Below are 23,378 nucleotides of genomic sequence, written 5' to 3'. Positions count from 1 at the left end.
TACATTGCCATTTATATAAAACCTCCAGAACAGACGAGCTGTAGAAAGTATCAGTGATTATTGGGGACTGATAGATTGGGGCACGCAGGGCTCGTCTGGGATTTGAACCCGGGACCTCTTGTATCCAAAGCGAGAATCATACTCCTAGGCTGGAGCAATAGCACAGCGCGTAGGGCATTTGCCTTACACGCAGCCGACCTGGTCAACCGAGTTTGATTCCTCTGCCCCTCTTGAAGAGCCCGGCAAGCTACCAAGAGTATCTAGCCTGCACAGCAAAGCCTGGCAAGCTACCCGTGACGTATTCGATATGCCAAACACAATAACGACAAATTTCACAATGTTACTGGGCCCGCTTGAGCAAATTGATGAACAACGGGAGGACAGTTACAGTGACTGATTGGGGAGGAGAGTGACTACTGAGTACAGGACTTAGGATGAAGAGAACATTCTTGTTTTGTGCCACTTCCAGCAATGCTCCAGGGTTATTCCTGGCTCTAGACTGAGAAATTACCTCTAGTCATGCTCAAGGTAACATATGGGATGCTGGGAATTGAACCCAGCTCAGTCACATACAAGACAAATGCCCTAACCTCTCCCCAACTCCAATGAAGAAAAATTATGAAACTGCTCAGTGATTATAATGCCATTACTCTGTGAATATGCCAAAATTTCTAAACTGTGTACCTAAAAAGGGTAAACTTGATGGCTATGAATTATCTTTCAAGTGACCAAATAATTTCCAAAGAGAAAAAAAAAAACAGAAACAACTTGAAAAAAAATTTAAGAATCACTTGCATTAGCATATAGAAATTGCAGGTGAAAGTTAAGGAGTTTAGGGTCACTCTGTTTTTTTTTAATATCTTCAAAAGGAAGGAGGGACTTGGAGAATTTTTAATAACAAAACACAAAAAAAGCCCCATGTAACTACATATTCATATTTTATTTTAAATATTAATTACACCAAATCTCACAATTTGTTGTGAGATGTTACTGGTGCCTGCTCAAGCAAATCGATGAACAACAGGACAGTGCTTATACAGTTCTTATTAATTATACTAAATTCATGAAATATGTCTGGAATGGAATCCATAATGAACTATATAGGATTTCATTTTCCAAAAAATGATCTAGCATAAAAGTAAAAAAATATTTAGATAAGATGATAAACAACAGATACCTGTACTTGATTCCTGTATCAAAGGTGCAGCTGTGGTGCCAAGACTATGTATGAGATTTCCGAGTTCTTGTAGAGCACACACCAGCATGTTCTGGCTGGCTGCTACTTCAGCAGAGCCAACACGGGTTTCCAAATTACCATCACTTACAACTGCATCTGACAGAAAAGAATCACACATCATTGTTTTATTATTAAAATCATCAAAGTGGTTAAGAATTAGAACTAGAGAAGTATAAAGGCAGCATTACTAACTCCACTTGATCTACAATCTAATGCAAGAGCTGCAATACAGAAAATTGCATAAAGAATTGAACTAAAATAAGTGATTTGGTCTAAGCAACCAATCAAATATACTTTATTATTCTTTCAGCAAGTAGGAATTCATGGACAACTAAAGAATATTTTTAAAAAACAGAAGAGATTTAAGTCAGTACATGAACTGCAATGAACTTTTAACAAAACCAATGCATCAACTTCCATACGGTCATGAATTCTGAGGCACATTATAACCAGCTTCTAAGATTTGTACATAGATATGAAGAGTTATCACTAAGTCCGATAATTTGTCCCATCTACATTTTGGCTACTTTATCATGAAACAACTGACAACTATCTTATAGGTTTTTTGGTACTAATATTAACAAAAGGCCAGCTAAACATTTCCAAAAGGAAATTCTTTTGTTTTTGTTTTATTTTGGTGTCATATCTGGTGGTGCTCTGGAGCTACTCTGGGTCTGTGCTTAGTTAGGGGTTGCTCTAAGAGGTTGTCAGGAAACCATGTGGTAACCTGGGCCTCCTGCATTAAAAGCACATGCTCTACTCTCTCGAGCTACCTCGGGCCTGGGACAATTCTAAAAAGTTATAGACTCAGTAGACTCATACCCACAACTTTCTTTAGCTTCCAGAGAGCCTGGCAAATGTCCTTGGCAGCAGCAATTTGAGCCTTTTCTCCAAGAAGGCTGCCTATAGTTGCTCGGAGAATAAAAGACACACAACGGCGACCACACACAGCATCCATCTGGGTTTGGGTGGCCTTAGGATGTGACGGTGACACAAGACTTAGAATATGAGAAAGAAATGTTGTAAAATTCCTCTCTAACCACGCTCCTCCTAGTGTTGAAACAAATACGACGTAAGCCTAAAAAAAAATAAGTTTTATATTCAGAATAAATTCAGTTCTATGTTCTCTTCACAAAAAGTTACAGAAAAAATTCACATAATTTTAAAATTTCTCATTTAGTTATTTGAGCTAAATAAATATATCACTGTTTTGTCCTACCATATTGAACTACATGGACTTTCAACTGAGATTTTATTTATGGTGCCTGTCTTATTTTGGTCATACTGTGCATAGTTTCAGTAAAGTCAGCTAATATTTAAGTGTGCATGCTTCTTTCAATAATTATTCAAGTTCCTTAACATTCCTTTTGTTTTGGAGGGCCATAAATGGCTGTGCTCAGGGGTCACTCCTGGTAGACTTAGGGAACCATGTGAGGTGCTATTGGTTAAACCCAGGTCAGTCACTTAAGGTAAATGCTCTACCTACTATACTATTGCTTTGGCCCTCTTTAACATTCTGATCAAGAAAACCCTCGTCAAATTTAGAAATACATTTTAAGTATTTACTATGTTCTAATACCGTAACTCCAAACTTTAGAAATCTGAAAGTTTATAGCGATGAATCGCTGCTCTTCATTTTCATGAATGCTAAGGATTTTCTTACACAATCTGTTTTTCAGAAAGTTTACAATTATATTGGAAAATCTTACATTTCTAATATACAGAATGAAACAAAAAAAACATAATGTGAATTATGTTTGTGGGCTCAACAGTAAAGTGTATGCCTTGCCTTTGGCGAGACCTGAGCTTAAGCCCAGACACTAAAACTAAAATTTTTAAAAAGTTTTATTTAAATTTTATTTTTTTAAAGTTGTTCACAATGATTTATTAAATATTCCAACACGAGTCCCAACTCCATTATACCATCCTACCACCATTATTTCGAATTTTTCCACTCCACCCAAACCTGCCCCTAAAGTATATACTAAATAAGTTATTTTGTATTGCTTATTATGGATTATTCACTAAAAATGATCTAAAAAAAGTTTCCTTAGAAAAAAAATGTGTGAAGAATGTTGTAACTCACTCTGGAATAATTAAACCCTCGTATAAGAGATTACTAATATGTTGTAAAACAAAATTTTTATTCGGGTTCTGAGAGACAGTACAGCAGTTAAGGTACTTGGCTTTGCATGTGGTCAATTTAGGCTTAATCCCTGGCATCCTAGATGGTCCCCTATGTTCCACCAAGAGTAATTCTTAGTGCAGAATCATGAGCAACCCCTGAGCATCATCGAGTATGCCCCCAAACCAAAACAACAAAAAAAAGTTTTCCCCTTTAAGATAAATGAGGAACTACAGACCTTCACACTGGTATTATCTAAGATACTTTATTCAGGGTTTGTACTTTCAAATTTTAAGATCAAGAATTTATATTCATGTCATTAGATTATTTGCTGTACTCAGTATTTATGGGTTAAAAATCATTCCAAGGCAAATATAATATAGTACATGCTGAATAGACTGTACCTAGCAGCCTACATCTAAACTACACAGTACACCCAGACACAAGGAAAACCACTAAGACACATGAAAGTATAAAGATAAGAAACAATTTTAAAATGTTTGTATCTCAAAGGAAAACTAAAGACTCATTATTAGGAACTGAAAACACATTATGGATAATAGTCTCTTTAACTAGTTAAAGGTAAGGTTCTCTCACATTCTAGTTTTAACTTCATCATTTCTTCTTATAAATTTGACGGCATTCACTCTTCATAGTATCACTTTTTTTTTTTCTTTCTTTTGTGACAGAGGTGGTGCTCAGCTTGGTGCTTGGGAGCTGCTCCTGGTGATACTCAGAGGATAATGCAGAGCTGTGGACTGAATGTGGTCCTCTAGCATGTAAAGCATGCACTCTATCCAACTTAACTACCTATCTCCCTTGCTTCTAATGTCGCTTCAGACTAGTGTCAGATATTAAAACTTTAATTCGTTACTGCCACTGAGAATTCTATGTGGATGCTGATTTGTGACTCTAACCTGAGTAACTCCAACTCGAACATCCTTACTGACTGAACTGGTTCCCTTGAGCATGTCTCCACTGGCTCGAAGAAATCCTGAACTCCCACGTAGAAACCCTGTTCCTAGTAGTTCCAGAACTTCCTCCAAAGATACTTTGCGAATGCTTTGTCGTGAAGTTGCTATAACAAAGAACAAAACATATGATTCATATTTTATAGGTGAAATTTTAGCGCATAATCTTGATTTACATGTCCTTGACCAGCATTTTTAAAAAAACTTAAATTCAAACAAAACAGAAAATTATACACTGTAATAAAATTGTAATATGCAATATAATTTTAATATGCAATATCATACACATTGATATATAAAACTGTTCAAGAAATAAGAGGTTAAATCATACCAGACCTGGGTGGAGGAAAGGAGGAAAGAATAAAAAAAAAAATCATAGCAGACCGGAAACTAACCCATACCGACAAAGTCTGCATCACTTTAGAATTATGGCATATGACATTCTTTTCTGGGGCTGGAGCGATAGCACAGGGAGCAGGGCATTTGCCTTGCATGTGGCCGACCAGGTTCGATTCCTCTGCCCCTCTCGGAGAGCCTGGCAAGCTACCAAGAGTATCTCGCCCTCGTGGCAAAGCCTGGTAAGCTACCCATGATGTATTTGATATGACAAAAACAGTAACAAGTCTCACAATTTGTTGTGAGATGTTACTGGTGCCCGCTAAGCAAATCGATGAACAATGGAAAGATAGGACAGTGCTATACATTCTTTTCTACTAGCTAAAATGCTGACTGGTCTTTTAAAATAAAGGAAAATAGTTCTCGTTCTCCATGAGCAAAATTGTTACACAATGCTTCAACAATTCTTCTAAAATACTGAAAGTCATTTTATTTTTCCAAATGCTGTACAACCCTTAATGAAACATAAAACTATGTTCTACATTTTAAAATTCTCAATAGCAAGTAACACTTTTTAAAATTCCCTTAGTCACTGAAGAAATCAAAACTCAATATAACAATTCAATCTGTCATAGGCTATAAGAAATAGAATACAGGTAGAATATTTGTCTATATACTGCAGAATTGATACAGAAAAGTCTTTTACCTGTGAATATCAAAGAAAAAATACTCTCTCTTAAAAACAAAACATGCTAAAAAACCAACAGGGGGGGCCAGAAAGATTATAATTTGATTAAGGTGCAGCCTTACAAGTGGCCAACCTAGATATGATCTCTGGTCCTCTGAGCCCAACCTGAGGAGTGATCCTGAGCAAAATCAGTAGTAAGCCCTGAGCACTGCCGATTGTGGCTCCCAAACTAAACAACTGCCACCAAATAAACCACAAAAATCATGGATCTGTTTCCTCCCTTTCATTCCTTTGAAAAGTGGTCACAGGCTCTGACCCTTATTTATCAACTTAAGATATATACAGTGGAGAAGCAATCTTATTAACTAAAATTAAGATGGAAATAGCCACCAGAAGCAAATAATGTTTACACTGACATTTGGGAGAACAGTGAATAATACAAAATCCATTTCTTGATGACTCATCAGTTCAAAGGAGGTGAGACAACAGTAGATTTAGTCACAAAGTATGTATTACAATATGTTAAACAAGAATTTAAAGCATGCAAAAAAAATGAGGTCAGGATTTCTCGTGTTGGTAAAAATGGTGTTTGGGATTTTAAGTACAGGGTGGGATTTTTTTGAGCCAGGGCTGTGTTTCAATGACATAGCAAATGACTCATATATGTGAACTTCCAGATTTGATCCTCAGTACCACAAAGCAAATAAGGAAAAAAAAAATTATGGGGGTGGCAGGGTGAGAAAGGGAGGGGGCAAGAGAGGGGGAAAGGGAGAGAGACAAAATGAGAGAGAGAATCTTTGACAGGTCTCTTTGTTTTGGGGCCACACCTAGCAGTGCCCAGAAGCCACGCTGGCTCTCTGCTTATGCTTGTGACCACTCCTGCAATGCTGATGACTGAACACTCATCTCCTACATACGAAGTAGTTGCTCCAGCCTGTTAAGCTATCTATCTCTCCAGCTCTGAAAAGAGGGGACCTTAAAGACCGTTTGAGAGTAGTGAGGGAATCAGGAATGGGGATATCTGGAGAAGAGTTCAAGGCAGAGTAAAGAGCAAAGGCAAAAAGGCCTTGAGGTGGGATATAATGCCTAGTGACTTCAGGCAGAGCGATGTGTACAGATCAGTGAAGAGATCTAGAATGAGGCAGGTCAGAATATAAAAGTGGGAGAGAACAAAAGACAAATAATCTTATAGACTGCATAACTGATGAGTGAAGTGAGGTGCCTTTGGCAATCTTGAGAAAAGAAGAAATATGGTCATTTTCCTGCAATGATGCAATAAGACTATAGAATAGAGTATGCAGAGACAGAAGCAGAGAAGCACATCAGGAGCAACTTAGTCATTTAAGCAAAGAGACAAGAAAGAGGTATTTCTTTGCTTGCTTGAATCAAGGTGGTACAATGATCCTTGTCTGGATATTTTTATACATTTGTTTTATAAGAATTTTTTTGAAGTTACAAAAAAGCTGCAAGAATTGTGTAATAAACTCCCATATATCCTTCAGCTAGAGTCTGCATATTATCCTTTATTCTTTTCACTTTTTTTTTTTTAATACCAAGGGTCCAAGAACAGATGACTGAATAAAGAGACTATGGTACATGTACACAACAGAATACTACTAGGCCATAAGAAAAAAATGAAGTGATGCAGTCTGTTCCTTTGTGGAAAGAACTGGAGGAAATCATGCCAAGTGAAGTCATTCAGAAGATCTCTTTCATAATGGGCTATTAAGAAGCACAGTAAGGGAACACAGATGACCAAAAGCAACAGAACCAGAAAACTGGTCTACGTAACTGAGCTTATCTTGGTATGGAGAAGGCAGGGAGCTTGGGAGAAAGAAGGGTATACTTCTGGGGCTGTAAGGGACTGAGATAATGGTGTAGGGAAGTGTACTGGTGGAAAGGGTTGGAACTTTGTACTTATGAAACCCTAACAATGGTATTATAAGTCACGGTGACAAATATATATACTTTCATAATTCAAATATATCATATATATATTTAAGTATTGCCAGGCATAAAGTCAGTCTTTCCTTATGTTGTTAATAATCTGAATAAGTGAATAAGGTTAGGTCAACCAGATGGTCCACTACAAAATGCCATTTACCTCTTTGTAGTTAACCATGCAAACTGGATGGTGATATTTTAAGACAATACCAGTATCCTGTAACTCATTAATTATCAAGAATGTAATAAGATTCCTAGCTGCATAAGGAATTGTAACATTGACTGCTAATAGATTTAATGTCTATTCCACTTGAATTTATTAACTTTCTATCATAAGACAGGGCTTCTCTTCTCTTCTTACTTGTTTTCAGTATGCACTCATATTCACTTTTCACTTATTAGATTATGAACTATTCCACCAATTGCAATGTCTTCAGTGAGCTGGCTAGTGGAAGCTGATTATAGTTTTTAGCATAAGATATTCCATACTCCTCTTTAGACTTGCCACTACCCTGACTACAGAAGTAGCCATTTCTCCAAGGACTCCCAATATATATAAGACTACCCAACAGAACAGATATTGAATGTAGGGTAAGGAGTCAAAGGTAACTTTACTATCTTTAGTTTGAAAACCTACAAGGACAGAACTGTCATCAAATTAGATTAGCAAAATTTACATAAAGCAGGTTTGTATATGTATGTGGGAAAGGTGATCATGAGTTCATTTTAGGACAATTTAAATGGAACATGACTAGACATCCAAATAGAGATATCACATGGCAGTTGGATATGAAAGTCTGGCACTCTGGAGAGAACAACAAGCTATAGATTTAAATCCAGGGACCGGAGAGATATTACAGGGGTTAAGGCACTTGCATTGCATGCTGCCTTGGTACTGGTGTGGCCCAAATCACGTATATGTAAAAAACTCCAGGCACCTTTGATAAATAGATGATGTTACAACCATGAGATTTGGATTTCATCAAGAGACTGAACACATGTAAAACCAACTACTAGGCTTGGGTCTTTTCTATAAGACAGGAATCTCAAAGAAGACTGAATTAGAATTTCCAGAAGACAGGAATCTCAAAGAAGACTGAATTAGAATTTCCAGAGAAGAGGAAGGAAAACCGAGATCCTAAAAAGACAAGTAAAAAAGGGCAAGGAGGAACAACTTGAATTTACTGTTGCTAACAGTTCTGTTATCTCCCGTGATCCGCTCAATTTTTTAAAATAAAAACTTGAGATCTTCAGCAATGTTTACAAATTAAAATTGATATATACTCTGCTACTTCAAAAGGAATAATGGGAAGCAATATTGTTATGTTTGTTTTAATCAACTGAGAAAAATAATACTAAAAGATGTTCTAAAAATAAATATATGAATTTACCTGCTCCTGGATGTTTAGAAATTAAAGCTTTAGCCAACACCGTGCCTAGAAGTTTTGAAACTGAAATCCGCACATCATAATTAGAACCTTCAAAGGATTTAAAACATAATGTAGCCACACTGTCCAAGTCTGTACTCCACATAAAGACGGCCTCATTCTGAAGTTCAAGGAGACACTATTCAATTGAAAAAAAAAAGAACAACAAAAAAAGAAAAAACCAAAACACTAATGAATAACTAAACATATCCGACAAGCTCAGATTTATTCAAGTTGCAGAAAGTATCAAGATCTAAGAAAATAATACAAATCCAAAACTATCTGAATAATAACGGCAGAAACAATAAATGCTAATTGAAAGTCATACAAATTAATCTACATAAAACAATGTATAATTAATTCCACAAAGGAGGGAAGCAAATCCATGAAAAATGTCTTTAGGGGCTGGAGCGACAGCACAGCAGGTAAGGCGTTTGCCTTGTATGCGGTCAATGCAGATTCGATTCCCAGCATCCCATATCGTCCCCCAGCAATGCCAGGAGTAATTCCTGAGTGCAGAGTCAGGAGTAACCTTTGTACATTGCCGAGTATGACCCAAAAAGCAAAAAAAAAAAAGAGAGAGATAGAGAAATGTCTTTAAAAGCTATCTCTTGGTAAGAACAACCACGATGTAAATAAAATTTACTGTGCAAGCAGTGCTCAAGGATCCCAAGAGCAATTCCCAATAATTCTTGGCCGCCCAGGCCAGGGTTCAATGTTAGGCCCAAGGATCAAAAGCTGCCTGGGCTCAGAAGTAGCCCTAAGGAGAACCCAGTGTCACCCTAAAAGCAATCTTGGGCTTTATGGGTTATATCCTGCAACTCTTAGGGGACCGTGTGATGCCAGGAATTGCACTGGAGTCAGCTGCATGCAAGGCATGTCTTAATCCCTATACTATCCCTCCATCTCTTAACCAATAATGTTACGAATATACTGGAGCTAGGAGCAAGTACAAATACCTAGCATGCACCTGGACCTGAGTTTCATATCTACCGCCACCACATGGTCCCCAGAGCACTGCTGAGTACAATCCTAGAGGCCCCCAACACTGCTAGAGCAGCCCAGGTAATCCCTGGCATCATAGAATCCAAGCAGCACTGCAATATTGTGCCCTCACATTGTACCAACACCCGGTTGGCCAAGAATCGCTACTGGGGCACCCAGACTTCCTGAACAATGCTTGGAGGGGTCCCCCTAAATAAAAAGAAAAAAAAAGTCTTGACTAAAACAAAAAATAAAGGGGTGGGCCAGTATAAAAGTATAGCAAGTAGAGCACTGGCCTTGCACAAGGCTGACCAAGGTTCTTTCCCCTGTATTCCAGTGAGCCCTGGGTGTAGAGCCAGGAGTATGTGTGAAGAACCACTAGGTAGTGATCCCCAAAACGAAAACAAACATAGGGGGTCAGAGATAATACATTTAATACATTTGCCTCACATGCATACAACCTGGTCTGCCAGGAGTGATCCCTGAGCACAGAGCCAGGAGTCCAGAACAGCACTGGGTGTGGCCCCAAAACAAAAAATTTTTTAAAAATTTAAATATACAAAACTCCCCAAATATAAACAAACTTTCAATATTGTGACAATTACATGTAAACTTAAGTTTATACAACTAGAGACAGAAGGCACAACAGAGTGGGATGAATACTTAAAGAGTCTGGAAACTAATTCAAACCTCCTAACTGAATGTTACTATCTGAAGAGCCTTCCACAATCTGCATTGATTCTCTGGACTTCAGTTTTTCATATGTTAAATGAGCTCAAGATCAGTACCAAGACTGTATCTCTATGATGACTACTAGTTGTTACAGGAATAAACTGCCCTGTTTTATTTTTTCCCCTTTAGTATTTTTGGGTCATGCCCCATGGTAATCAGGGGATACCTCTGACGCTGTGCTCAGGGGTCACTCCTGGTGGTGTCTGGGTCACCACGCAGTGCCAGGGATTACACTGGGGCTTCCTGCATGCTAGCATGTGTTTAGCTCATTGAACTAGTTCTCTGGCCCATTTTAATTTCCTTTATATTAATACTTAGAAAAATCTATTTATCAGACCATTTCACCTTTGCAGCAGCACAACGAACAGCCATGGATCTATCTGTTAAACAGGTTCGAGCAGCTTTATAAATATCTCTGTGGCAAGGTGCAGCAGCAGGTCCCAGTCCATTCAGTATATTCTGCAGACTCAGCATAATCTCATAGCGACCTTGAGACTATCAGAGAGGGGAAAAAAGGTAGACAATAGAAAATAATTCGCCAATTTACTTGTAAAGAACTGCACTAAACACTGCAGTTTCCCTTATAGTAGAGACATAGTAAGATTACTACACCAATCAACCAACCAAATCTGACATTAGGAAACAGCAAGGGAGCCAGCAAAATGACTCAAGTAGCAGAATGTGTTTCGCCTGTGTGGACCTGGCTTTAATCCCTGCACCTCATGCCCCCAACCCAGCACCCTGGGTGTGGCCCTTAAGGCTGTCCTGAATACCGAAGGTCGAAGGTTGTGAGAACCCCTCCAGTGGACCTTTATCTCTAGCTGTGTGCACCCAGTATACTTTCACAGCAATTAATGGACAAAAGGGAGGGTGAGGAGACAGCTCAAGGGTCAGAAGCACATGCTCTGCACAAGTGCATGTACAAAGACCAAGTTCCATCCAGAACACAAAATGGTCCCACCAAGCACTGTTAGATAAAGTCAAGCATAGGGTCTGGAGGCCCCCACCACCACTAGGTCAAAGCAGCTCTAAATCCTCAGGCCCCGGCATTGATCCATCTGCCTGAGTCGCTAAGTATAACTAGGAGTGGTGCCCATGCCTTCTGAGCATTGCTTGGAGGGTCCTCTACTCAAAAGAGAAACAAACATTAATGGATGCTATTTTATGAAACGTTTACTAACTTGCAAAGTACTCTGCGTATGTGTATATTTTAACATAATACAAATCCAGAGCTGATATGATCATGAATAACCAGAAAATAAGTCAGTATGTGGGTAAGCATTTAATAAATAATTGCTTCAATAGGAGATAGTAAAGGAAGTACACAGGATCTGCCAACCTCTCAAGTTATATACAGTATCTACTACTGATACACAGTACCCGCTAAACAGACATACATATCATCTACTGGTACAAGAAATTTAACTTGTATGTTAAAAGTTTGGGCTTTGGATTTAATACATTGGGTTGAATCTTGGCTGTGACACTTTTTTAGCATGTGACTTTAATTTGCTCTTATTTATTTTTTCATCAAAAAAATTAAGTTAAGGGGCCAGAAAGATAATAGCATGATTAAGAGCCTTGCCTTGCATGCAGTTCAATTCCCAGCACCACATGGTCCCCCCAGCGTCACTGGGAGTAACCCCTGAACACCATCAGGTGTAGACCAAACCTCCCCTCTGAAAAAAAGAAAAAAAAAAAGAAAAAGAAATAAAACCTCACAAAGCCAGTAGGAGGAAAAAAAAGCCTCTGTGGGCAAAGTGTTTAAAAATTATACATACATACATAGTGTAAACATGGTGCTTAGTACATAGTAAACATATAAGAGATAGGGACTTTGCATTACTCATGTTTTACTACATGCTCCCAAATAATCCATAGCTCAGGTCTCTGCAGAGCTATGTAAATAAAATCAGAGTAAGAAAAAGATGAACATCAGGTATTATTTTCATTTTAAAGTTGCTAATTTATCTTTGTTCAAAGGAGTTCAATAGTAATTATAGGTGACATAACAAAATGAATGCTGGTCCAAAGAGCTAGTACAGTGAGTAAGGCGTTTACCTTGCATACGGTTGACCCAGGTTACATTCTTTGTACCACATATGGTCCCCCAAGCACTGCCAGGAGTGATCTCTGAGCACAGAGCCAGGAGTAAGCTCTGAGCACTGCTAGGTTTTGCCCCCCAAAACCAAAAAAAAAAAAAAAGAGTGCTGATGGGATACTTATGAATTTCATTTTAATGCAATTTAGTAAGTTGTCTACCAGTGATGAATAATCTATCAAAGGTAGAATTCCTTGTGATAGCACCAGAAAATTGTCACACTTGAAAATAAGTAGGGAAGCAATATTTACAAATAATTTAGAAATAATTAAATATTTAGAAATAACTAGTTTCCGAGATCTACACAGTAATCCTATTTACCATGGAGCAAAAAATATTCTAGCTTAATCAATGGAGTTGTAAGAAAAAAGTTTATAGTTTTCATATTTCAGTAATAAAGGTTCCTAAAAGTATATGAATTAAAAAAAAACACTTTTATTATTACTCTCTTCTGAATCACAATTTTTAGAAAACTGCCTGTGAGAAGTGACACACTGCATAAATTCATCAGTTTTATGGTACAGACCTGAATTTTGGAAATTCTTGCATGAGCTCCAATTTTTTTTTAAAATGTAGGAGTACTGCTATTTATTCAGCCATTGATTAGGCTGATCGCATTCGGCATGAACTCCACCTTACTTTTTTTCCCTTTTTTATAATTTTATTTATTGAATCACCGTGAGAGCAGTTACAAAGCTTTCGGGTTTAAGTCTCGGTCATACAATGAAACATCCGTCCCTTCACCAGTGCCCATTTTCCACCAGCAAAACCCCCAATATACCCCCATCCCACACCCTCCCCCTACCTGTGGGGCAGATGATTTCCACATTATTCTCTCTCTGCTTTGATTACATTTAATATTTCAACATCAGACCCACCATTATTATTTGAGATTTTATCCCAACAATCAGACCTGCTGAAAAGGCAACAGTAGACAATTTGCTTTCTATTGCTGGTTATTAATAATATATGATGTCACGTGGCTGCAATAGTGGCTGCGCGATTTTGGAATTCTGAAATTTTGACACTGAAATCTGGAGGGATTTCTGCTAAAACCTGCTGGGTTCCTAGATTTATTCCTTAGTCTCCTTGGATCATGGCAGTTAAGCAGCTTGATCAGGAGCCAGAGAGGCCTTTCATGGGCAGTGACTGGGGGTCTCGTTAGGGTGGGGAGGAAAGGGCCAGCTCCACCCCCATCACGTGAGGCTCCATGTGTCTCATCACTGTGGGCCCAAACCTAACTGTCCAATGGCCTCTGGAGGATGGCGGTCTCCGAGCCACCAAGGGGGAGCAGGTGGAGGGACAGCCGGCCCTTTCCCCCCTGGGGTGGCCTGGCGACAGTAACCTACTATGGGGTACGGACGCATTTCAGCCAAAAGCTGCTGGGTTCTGAGATTTGTTTCTGAGTCCCTGGGATCATGGTCATTAAATGGCTTGAACAGGAGCCAGAGAGGACTTTCGTGGGCGGTGACTGGGGGTCTCATTGGGGCGGGGAGGAAAGGGCCGGCTCCACCCCCATCCCGTAAGGCCCCATGTATCTCGTCACTGCGGGCCCAAACCAGACTGTCCAGTGGCCTCTGGAGGATGGTGGCCACAGAGACGCCAAGGGGGAGCAGGCAGAGGGATAGCAGCCTATCCCCCCTGGGGTGGTCCGGTGCCAGTAACCCATTGTGGGGACTGGAGGCATTTCTGCCAAAAGCCGCTGGCTTTCGAGATTTGTCTTTGAGTCTCTGAGATCATGGCTGTTAAGCAGTTCGATCAGGAGCCAGAGAGGCCTTGCCTCCAATTAGATAGCTGAGCCGGAGGTGGTTTGTGGGTGTGTCTCCCACATACCTAACTTTTGGCCATTTACTTTTTTTTTTCTCTCCCCTTGGCCATTTACTTTCGGTAAACTTTTCCCAAGTTGTTGGGGTCTGGCCAAAGTCACAGCAGCAATTTTGGGGTACCTGAAAGTGCTCTATTCTTCTTAAAACTTAATGCATTTCACATTTGAATTTTTCCGTATCATTTTGAAAATATGTGCCAAAGTCTGAAATTATTTCTAATTTGTTCTACAGTTTTTCCAAATCAGGTAAGAAATTTAGATGGGAGTTTTCTATATAAAGGAGCTAAGTTATTATCTTTAAATATTATTGAAACATACTTTTCAAAATTTTGATGTATGAACATGCAAATGAAATACCTATAATTCAAACTGATGAGTAAAATCTTTTCTGAGGTGTAGGAAGGACAGGGTGATTTCTCTTTTATGTGTACATATGCTAAAACAAAAAAACTACAACCGGAAGGAGATCATGGTTATCTAAGAGGACAAATGAAGAAACAGATTAAAAAAAATAAGGGCATTCCCCAGTGATGGTGCCAAGATCAATGAGGCTAAGAATATACTCCCTCCACAATCCCCTGCAATAAAGGAGATCCAGAGCCTATCATACCTACATCCTCCACACTTGTTTCCATCAGATTATATACCTTTTCCCTTCTAATGCTAGTATAATACTAATTCATCCACAAGTATATCTTTATAGTTCCAATTATATAGTGAGGTTCTTGGTACAAAGTGGTATCAAATAAAAAAAAATGAGGCAAGGGGAAGGAATTGGGTCTTCCAGGAAAATACCTAGTTTTTGCCCATGTGGATTTATCTGAATATGCAAAACTCTTTTTCATGATTGCTTTCTACCTAAAATCACAACACAGTAAGAGATACATGGAACACCAAGAAATACTTTATATATTTATATCATGCACATGTACATTATTTATAAAGGTCTTTTACTGGCCAAAACTCTATAAAATACTTTTTTGTTTGTTTTTTGGGTCACATTCAGCAATGCTTGGGGGATACTTCTGGCTCTACACATAGGAATCACTTACAGTGGTGCTTGGAGGACCATGAGGGATGCTGAGGATCCGAACCCTCATCAGCTGTGTGCAAAGCAAGAGCTCCATCAAGCTGTACAATCACTCTAGCCCCCAAAATACTCCTTTTAGTCTTTTAAACTTGTAATTACTTACCTCAGCACTCTTCATAGCTTTAAGAATATTCCCCAAGGTATCAGTAAAGGTGTTACCCAGCACTCTACCCAACTTCTTGTACAAGGAACCCAAACACACCACAGCAGCACTGAAACAACATTTAGGTTAGAAATTAGTGATGGGTGAAAGATTCAGAAATATGAAAGGTGATTAAAAAATAAAATTTCCCCTAATGCAATCCTATAAACTGATAAGACACTCAAATGAATAAAAAAACTTACACTTAAATGACAAGAACTTTAAAAGGATGAACTGATCTTAAATAATCTAAATATTAACCCAAACATCTCATTCCATACATTTTATAAAACAAAATTCTGAAAATATATTATGGTACTGAACGTTGATACAATCAAATATTGTCCTCCTTGTAAAAGAACAGAGAGGGCCAGAGACATTGAGCTCAGCAGACTGGAGTTGAACAGTGGAGGCCTGCGTTCAAGCCCTGGGACTATATGATTACACAAGTCCCAAAAGGAGCAGCCCCAGTACCAGGAGTACATGCTGGGCACTGCCAGGTACAGTCCCTAAAACAGAAGAGAATGTAGTTAAATTCCTGCCTTCTTTGCATGTGAGGATCACTGAGTTTGACCCTGACAATGAAAATAGAAAACAAGACAAAAGGAGTTTACAAAAAGAACCCCACAAAAGAGAAAGAAAAAAAATAGCAAGGGAGATCTCGCAAATAGTGAAAACTTTGAATCCAGAAGCTACCAGTTTGATTCCCAGCACTACAAGGCACCTGAGCACTGCAAGAAGAAACTTCTAAGCATCACCGTTTGGTGATGGCCAGAACTTTATTTAGGTGTGGCCGAAAAATAAAAACAAAGATAAAAACCAAGAAAAACTATTCTTAATTTTTTTATGAAATCTGAAAATTTTATTAAAAAAAGTACATTTAGTTATACATTCAAATTAAGACCAACAAAAATATCTATAAAATTACTGAGTATTTTTCTATTTACTAGAAAATCTAAAAAGTAGATGTTTACTACTTATTCCACTTCTAAAAACTAATATGCTAAAAGAGTATCAAAAACATGAAGAACTATGGGGGCCAGAGTAATAGTATAGTGGGTAAGATGCTTGCCTTGCATGTGGCTGACTCAGATTAGAACCTGGCATCCCGTATGATTTGCCAAACCCCACCAGAAGTGATCTTTAAGTAGAGCCGAGAGTAAGTCTTGAGCAAAATCAGGTCCAAACAAAAAAACTTAAAATATAAAATATCACATTCTTACTGATAATATTTAAGCAGGATAGTTTTGATTTTCAAACCTAAATTTCAAATACATTGTTTCATATTCTTGAAAACATGACCCTACGATGCTGGGAGGGGTCCAGGACAATTCCTACAAATGTGGGTGTTGGGGTCCATTTAGGGTCATGACAGGGAGGCAAGGCTGAGTTTTCAGAAAGGATCAAATTCAGAGCTTCAAATATGTTAAGAAATGTGTTTTACCACTAAAGTGAGTTATTACCCTGGATCTCAAATACTTCATATACATATGAAGAACCTGGGTCTCTTGCATGCAAACCATGAAATATATTTTTTAAAGGTGTTTTTTAGGGCTGAGGTTGTAACTCAATGGTAAAGCACTTGCTCTGCATGTATGGGGGCCCTAAGTTCAAGATGAAATACTGCAAAAAAAAAAAAATAAAAGACACCAAAAGAAAAATGTTGGCTATTTTTATTAAAAAATTAATTAGAGTAAAAATTAAAACTGGAACAAAGGCAGAGCTGCAGACCAATGGAATGGGGTTGAATATATTGACATCTCTCCCCAAACATATGATCACTAATCTTTGATAAGGGAGCAAGAAATGTGAAGTGGAGCAAGAAAAGCCTCTTTAACAAATTGTGCTGAAAAGATGAAGTCATGAAATTTATATACAAGTGGTACTGCCTGGAAAGTATCATGCTAAGCAAAATGAGTCAGAAAGAGAGAGACAGACATAGAAAGACTGCATTTATCTGGGGAACATAAAGTAAGCAAAGTAAAGGCCCTCCCGTTGATCATCGATTTGCTCGAGCGGGCCCAGTAACGTCTCCATTGGAGACTTTGTTGTTACTGTGTCTGGCATATCGAATACGTCACAGGGAGCTTGCCAGGCTCTGCCGTGCAGGTGAGATACTCTCCGTAGCTTGCCGGGCTCTCTGAGAGGGGCGGAGGAATCGAACTCGGGTCGGCCATGTTGGCTGCGTGCAAGGCAAACGCCTTACCGCTGTAACAAAATAGGAGACTAACACCCAAGAGTAGCTGATATAAGTACCAGGAGGTTTACTCCATGGCTTGGAGGCCAGCCGCACATGCTGGGGGAGAAGGCAGCTCAGATAGAGAAGGGAGCACCAAGTAAAGGGTGTTGGGAGGATCCTCCCAGGATGGGAGATGCATGCTGAAAGCAGACTATAGACTGAACATGATTAACACTCAATGCCTCTTTTGCAAACCACAGCACCCAAAAGGAGAGAGGAAAAAAAAGAGAATGCACTGCCACAGGGGTGGGGTAGGATGGGGAGGATGGAGGGGTGGGAGGGATACTGGGAGCACCGGAGGTGGAGAATGGGCACTTGTGGAGGGATGGGTACTCAATCATTGTATAACTGAAACCCAAGCACAAAAATTTGTAAGTCTACAACTGTACCTCATGGTGTTTCACTAATAAAAATTTAAAAAAAAACAGAAAATTAGTACAGCTGAATTTTTAATCAGTTTCAGAAGAATCACAATTCTTTTTTCTTCCTTCGTCCCCCCTTCTACCCCCCACCGCCTCCCCTACAGTAGGTGCCAAATCGGTAACACTTGGCCTGGGGTCACTCATGGAACAAACAGGGCCTAATTCAAGGAAAAGGGTTAGGGAACCAGTAATGCTGGTAGTATGGATGCATTTGGTGCCAGGGATCAAACTCAGGGCCAGTTATGTGCCAACAATTTGTTCTGCAATTTGAGCTATTTTTCTGGTCCCAGTTCAGGTTCTTTATACAAGACTCAAGGAAGAACAATTTTGTCTTGGTCCATTTCCATGTTTAACTTACAGTTTAGTGGGAAGATAGCTTGGAGAATCATCTTTGCTCCGAATAAGATCATTACACTTATCGATTGTCTCATAGACAGAGAATGTGTCTCCAATGCTATAGAGAATGCTTAGATTCTTAGCAAGGAGTTTTCGGGTAGGAGGCCCTGGGGAGCTGTTCAACAAGGATAGAAGCTGTTCAACAAGAATCTTCTGTTTTTCTCTTACATCATTCTAGAAAGGTAAGAAAAGAGACAATCCAAAGTGAATACAAGTAGCACTGCACTGTAGCACTGTCCTCTCGTTCATCAATTTGATCGAGTGGGCACCAGTAAAATTTCACAACAAATTGTGAGACTTATTGTTACAGTTTTTGGCATATCAAACACGTCACGGGTAGCTTGCCAGGCTTTGCTGTGCAGGAGAGATACTCTCAGTAGCTTGCTGGGCTCTCCGAGAGGGGCGTAGGAATTGAACCTGGGTCAGCTGCGTGCAAGACAAATGCCCTACTTGCTGTGCTATAGATCCAGCCCGAATACAAGTAATCCTCTAATATATTTCTTTCATATATTTAGGAACAATTAAAAAAATATCTAGAACAATGCAAAATTATTTTGGCAAAAATTACAAAGTTGGCCGGAAGGTTTTCACATCACACAAACAGGTAGTTCACTGTCCTGTTGCTATCTCTAAAATATAAATTCCCAGTGAAACAAACATAATGGAGTCTGTTATAGACAGGAGCTCTGTTTTTCCCTAAACCTTTGCTATGATTGAAAGGTTAAGTCAAGGGGGCTGGAGTGATAGCTCAGTGGGTAGGGCATCTTCCTTGCACACGGCCAACCCGGGTTCGATTCCCAGCATCCCATATGGTCCCCTGAGCACCGCCAGGAGTAACTCCTGAGTGAAGACCCAGGAGTAACCCCTGTGCATTGCCGGTGTGACCCAAAAAAAGCAAAAAAAAAAAAAAGGTTGAGCAAATTCTGTATTTAAATTAAAAAATCTTCATTAAGCCTCTGCCTTGTACATATATCTAAATAAACAGCAATCTTAACAATCTGCAACTGGAGCTGATCTTGTAATGGCTACCCTTTTACCTTGAATATATTCCCCTAAGTTTAGTGGTTTCCTATTTTACAAGCTTATAAAAATATCTGCTTGCTGCTCTTTGAAAGAAAAAGATACTATGATTATAATCATATTTTATCATATCAAAATAAAGATATGATTAAAGGTATTCAGGTGCAACGACCCAAGATTCCACAATTAATGTCTTTTATTGTACAGTCATTACTATATAAGACAGTAGCCTTATTTTAAAAAGATTTATGTAAGATTACAAATACCACTTCACTTCAGACTCCAGTCGATCAAATATAGCATAATGTTAACAATTACTGAAAGAATATAGGTGAAGGGTATAAATGATCACTTTCTCTTTCCGTATTCACTTCATAAGCTTCTGTCTACACCCAAGTGCTTTTAGGAAGGGAACATATTTTCTCAAATACTCTTCAATTCGTATTCATCTTAAAAAGTTCATACTTTTTCTGGGTTTTTTTTGAGGGGGAGGAGGTACACTCCCAGCAATGTTTAGGTCACTCCAGTTCTGTACTCAGGAGTCTCTCCCAGTGATGCTGAGTATATGATAGCAGATGACACTGAAACCAGGCCTCCTATGCACAACATATACTCGATCCACTTAAGTCTCTTTCTCAAGCCTAAGAGTTCATACCATAATATGTGAAATCAGTATACTATATTATTTTAGCACAATACCGAGCAGTTTTATACATATGGACATAATACAAGCTGTAGGAGGGGATTGAGATATAGTACAGTGCGTACGACTGTTCTTTTTGACCCAGGTTCTATCCCTGGCATTATATATAATATATATGCCTGCCAGGAGTGACCATGAGTGCAGAACCAGGAGTTACCTCTGAGCACTACCAGGTGTGGCCCAAAAGACAAAGCCACAAACAAACAAAACACAAAAGAACATCAAAACCAGTTATTAGAAATTAACCTACCCTGCTGGTTGCTAACAAGAGCTTCTCCAAATACCTGAGCCAGTCAAAAATAAATTCTGCCTTCTGAACTTCACCTAGTTGACTGTATGCATCTTCATTGAGCAGTAAGTTATGAGCTAATTCCATTCCTTGTAGAAAATTCTAACTGATTGGGACTTTTCTCATTAAACTTCAGTGAAGAGATCTGAGGAAAAATCTGTAATAGAGGAAAATAATGTATTTAAAAAGAGCAGTTATAAAGGCAGACATTTGTAATAATGGAAATCTCCCAAAGAGCACAAAGATGGCTGAAGGGAAAGATGTTTTATCTTGCAGGCAGCTGACCCTGGTTCAATCCCCAGCACCATACATAGTTTCCGGGGAACTGTTAGGGGTATTCCCTGAGCACAGAGCTATGAGTAGCCCCTGAAAGCCACCAGTTGTGCCCAATCACTGCCCATCCACAAAATGAAGAACACAAAGTATAACTAAATGTATTTATCTTTTATAGTGGCCCTAGAGTAAAACTAAAATACAATAATTCTTATTAATATTGTCATGAAATCACCCTTCATGGTCTGTATACCTTTCCAAGAGAGCAAAGAGGCAAAATATACTACTATATAAGTATAGGTACACATATATTTAAATATATTGTTGTGGGGACCACAATCATGGTGTTAGGGGCTTTACAATACCTGGGGTTAAATCTAGGACTTTGTACATGCAAGACATGCTCTACCGTCACTTGAGTCGTAATCAACACAATAGTTTTACTAGCATTCAAATGTAAAAGTTCATTAAAAAGAAAAGACATTCCATTAAAATTCTAAAAATTTTAAGGTTAGATTTCTCAAATGTTTGATTTTCATTTTTGAAATACACACATAAAAAGTGTATGTGTATAGTAAAATTAGTGTATGTAACATGTGTCAATATACTAATAAATGTCCAGATGGTCATACCTCCTAGCTTAATTCTATGATAAGGCTTGCCATTTCTGAGGTTTGGTATAAAATACAGATATTCATGTTGTAATTTACCTGGAAATCCAAACCAGGAGCAGAATTCCCATTAGCATCTCTTTCCCCTAAACTAACAAAGACTTAAAAATTTTTTTGTTGTTGTTTTATGTAGGAGTACTGCTACTTATTCAGCCACTGATTAGCTAACTGAATTGGGCATGAACTCCACCTGACTTTTTTTCCCCTTTTTTATAATTTTATTTATTGAATCACCATGAAAGCAGTTACAAAGCTTTCGGGTCTAAGTTTCGGTCATACAATGAAACACCCGTACCTTCACCAGTGCCCATTCTCCACCCCCCACAACCCCAGTATACCCCATCCCACACCCTCCCCCTACCTGTGGGGCAGATGGTATCCACATTACTCGCTCTCTACTTTGATCACATTCAATATTTTGACACCAGACCCACCATTATCATTTGAGATTTTACCCCAACACTCAGATCTGCTGAAAAGGCAACCATAGACAATTTGTTTTCTATTGCTGGTCGTGAATAACATATGATGTTGCATGGCTGCAGTAGTGGCCGCACGATTTTGAAATTCCAAAATTTTAACACTTAAATATGGAGGGATTTCTGCCAAAACCTGCTGGGTTCCAAGATTTGCTCCCAAATCTCTGGGATCATGGCTGTTAAGCAGCTTGATCAGGAGCCAGAAAGGCCGTTCATGGGTGGCAACTCGGGGTCTTATTGGGGTGGGGAGTAAAGGGCCAGCTCCACCCCCATCCCACAAGACCCCACGTGTCTCATCACTGTGGGCCCAAACCTGACTGTCCAATGGCCTCTGGAGGATGATGGCCACCGAGACGCCAGGGGGAAGCAGGTGGAGGGACAACACCCTTTCCCCCTGGGGTGGCTTACCAACAGTAACCTACTGCGTGATCCGGACGCATTTCTACCAAAAGCCGCTGGGTTTCGAGATTTGTTTCTGAGTCTCTGGGATCATGGCCGTTAAGCAGCTTGATCAGGAGCCAGAGAGGCGGTTCGTGGGCAATGACTAGGGGTCTCGTTGGGGTGGGGAGAACAGGACTGGCTCCACCCCCATCCCATGAGGCCTAACAAGTTTCGTCATTGTGGGCCCAAACCTGACTGTCCAATGGCCTCTGAAGGATGACGGCCACCTAGCCACCAAGGGGGAGCAGGTGGAGGAACAACACCCTTTCTCCCCTGGGGTGCCCCGGTGACAGTAACCTACTGTGGGGTCTGGACGCATTTCTGCCAAAAGCCAATGGGTTTCGAGACTGGTGTCTGAGTCTCTGGTATCATGGCTGTTAAGCAGCTTAATCAGGAGCCAGAGAGGCCATTCGTGGGCGATGAGTTGGGGTCTCATTGGGGTGTGGAGGAAAGGACCGGCTCTACCCCCATCCCATGAGGCCTTTCATGTCTCATCACTGCGGGCCCAAACTGGATTGTCCAGTGGCCTCTGGAGGATGGCGGCCACTGGGCTGCCAGGGAGAAGAGGCCAAGACACAAAACCTCTTCTCACCTGGGGTGGCCCAGCACTGGTAACCTACTGCAGGGACCGGACACATTTCTGCCAAAAGCTGCTGGCTTTCGAGAATTGTTTTTGAGTCTCTGGAATCATGGCCATTAAGCAGTTCAATCAGGAACTAGAGAGGCCATGCCTCCAATTATATAGCTGAGCCGGAGGTGGTTTGTGCGTGTGTCTCCCACATACCTAACTTTTGGCCTTTTACTTTCTTGGTAAACTTTGCCCCAAGTTTTTGGGGTCTGGCC

The 23,378-nt window shown here is 39.6% G+C and overlaps 1 protein-coding gene across 3 annotated transcripts in view; it reads right to left on the bottom strand.

Moving 5' to 3' along the window:
• The window catches only part of HEATR5A (HEAT repeat containing 5A), a 95,717-nt gene extending 74,908 nt beyond the window's left edge, over positions 1–20,809 (bottom strand). For 2 of the 3 annotated variants that reach the window (XM_056133816.1, XM_056133817.1), the window contains exons 1-8: positions 20,633–20,809; positions 18,622–18,833; positions 15,564–15,672; positions 10,790–10,939; positions 8,693–8,867; positions 4,280–4,440; positions 2,060–2,315; positions 1,178–1,333 (exon numbers count right to left, since the gene is read on the bottom strand). In XM_056133816.1, coding sequence (XP_055989791.1) covers positions 1,178–1,333; positions 2,060–2,315; positions 4,280–4,440; positions 8,693–8,867; positions 10,790–10,939; positions 15,564–15,672; positions 18,622–18,833; positions 20,633–20,758 — 1,345 coding nt within the window. In that variant the 5' untranslated portion in view covers positions 20,759–20,809. The remainder of the gene's footprint in view (positions 1–1,177; positions 1,334–2,059; positions 2,316–4,279; positions 4,441–8,692; positions 8,868–10,789; positions 10,940–15,563; positions 15,673–18,621; positions 18,834–20,632) is intronic. The other variant, XM_056133818.1, reaches the window with a different exon arrangement.
• Positions 20,810–23,378: the final 2,569 nt, after the last annotated feature.

Source organism: Sorex fumeus, unplaced genomic scaffold (assembly GCF_029834395.1).
Source record: "Sorex fumeus unplaced genomic scaffold, SorFum_2.1 ptg000098l, whole genome shotgun sequence".
Classification (NCBI taxonomy): domain Eukaryota; kingdom Metazoa; phylum Chordata; class Mammalia; order Eulipotyphla; family Soricidae; genus Sorex; species Sorex fumeus.
Note: the sequence above shows the minus strand (reverse complement) of the source record. Positions and strands in the feature narration are given on the sequence as shown.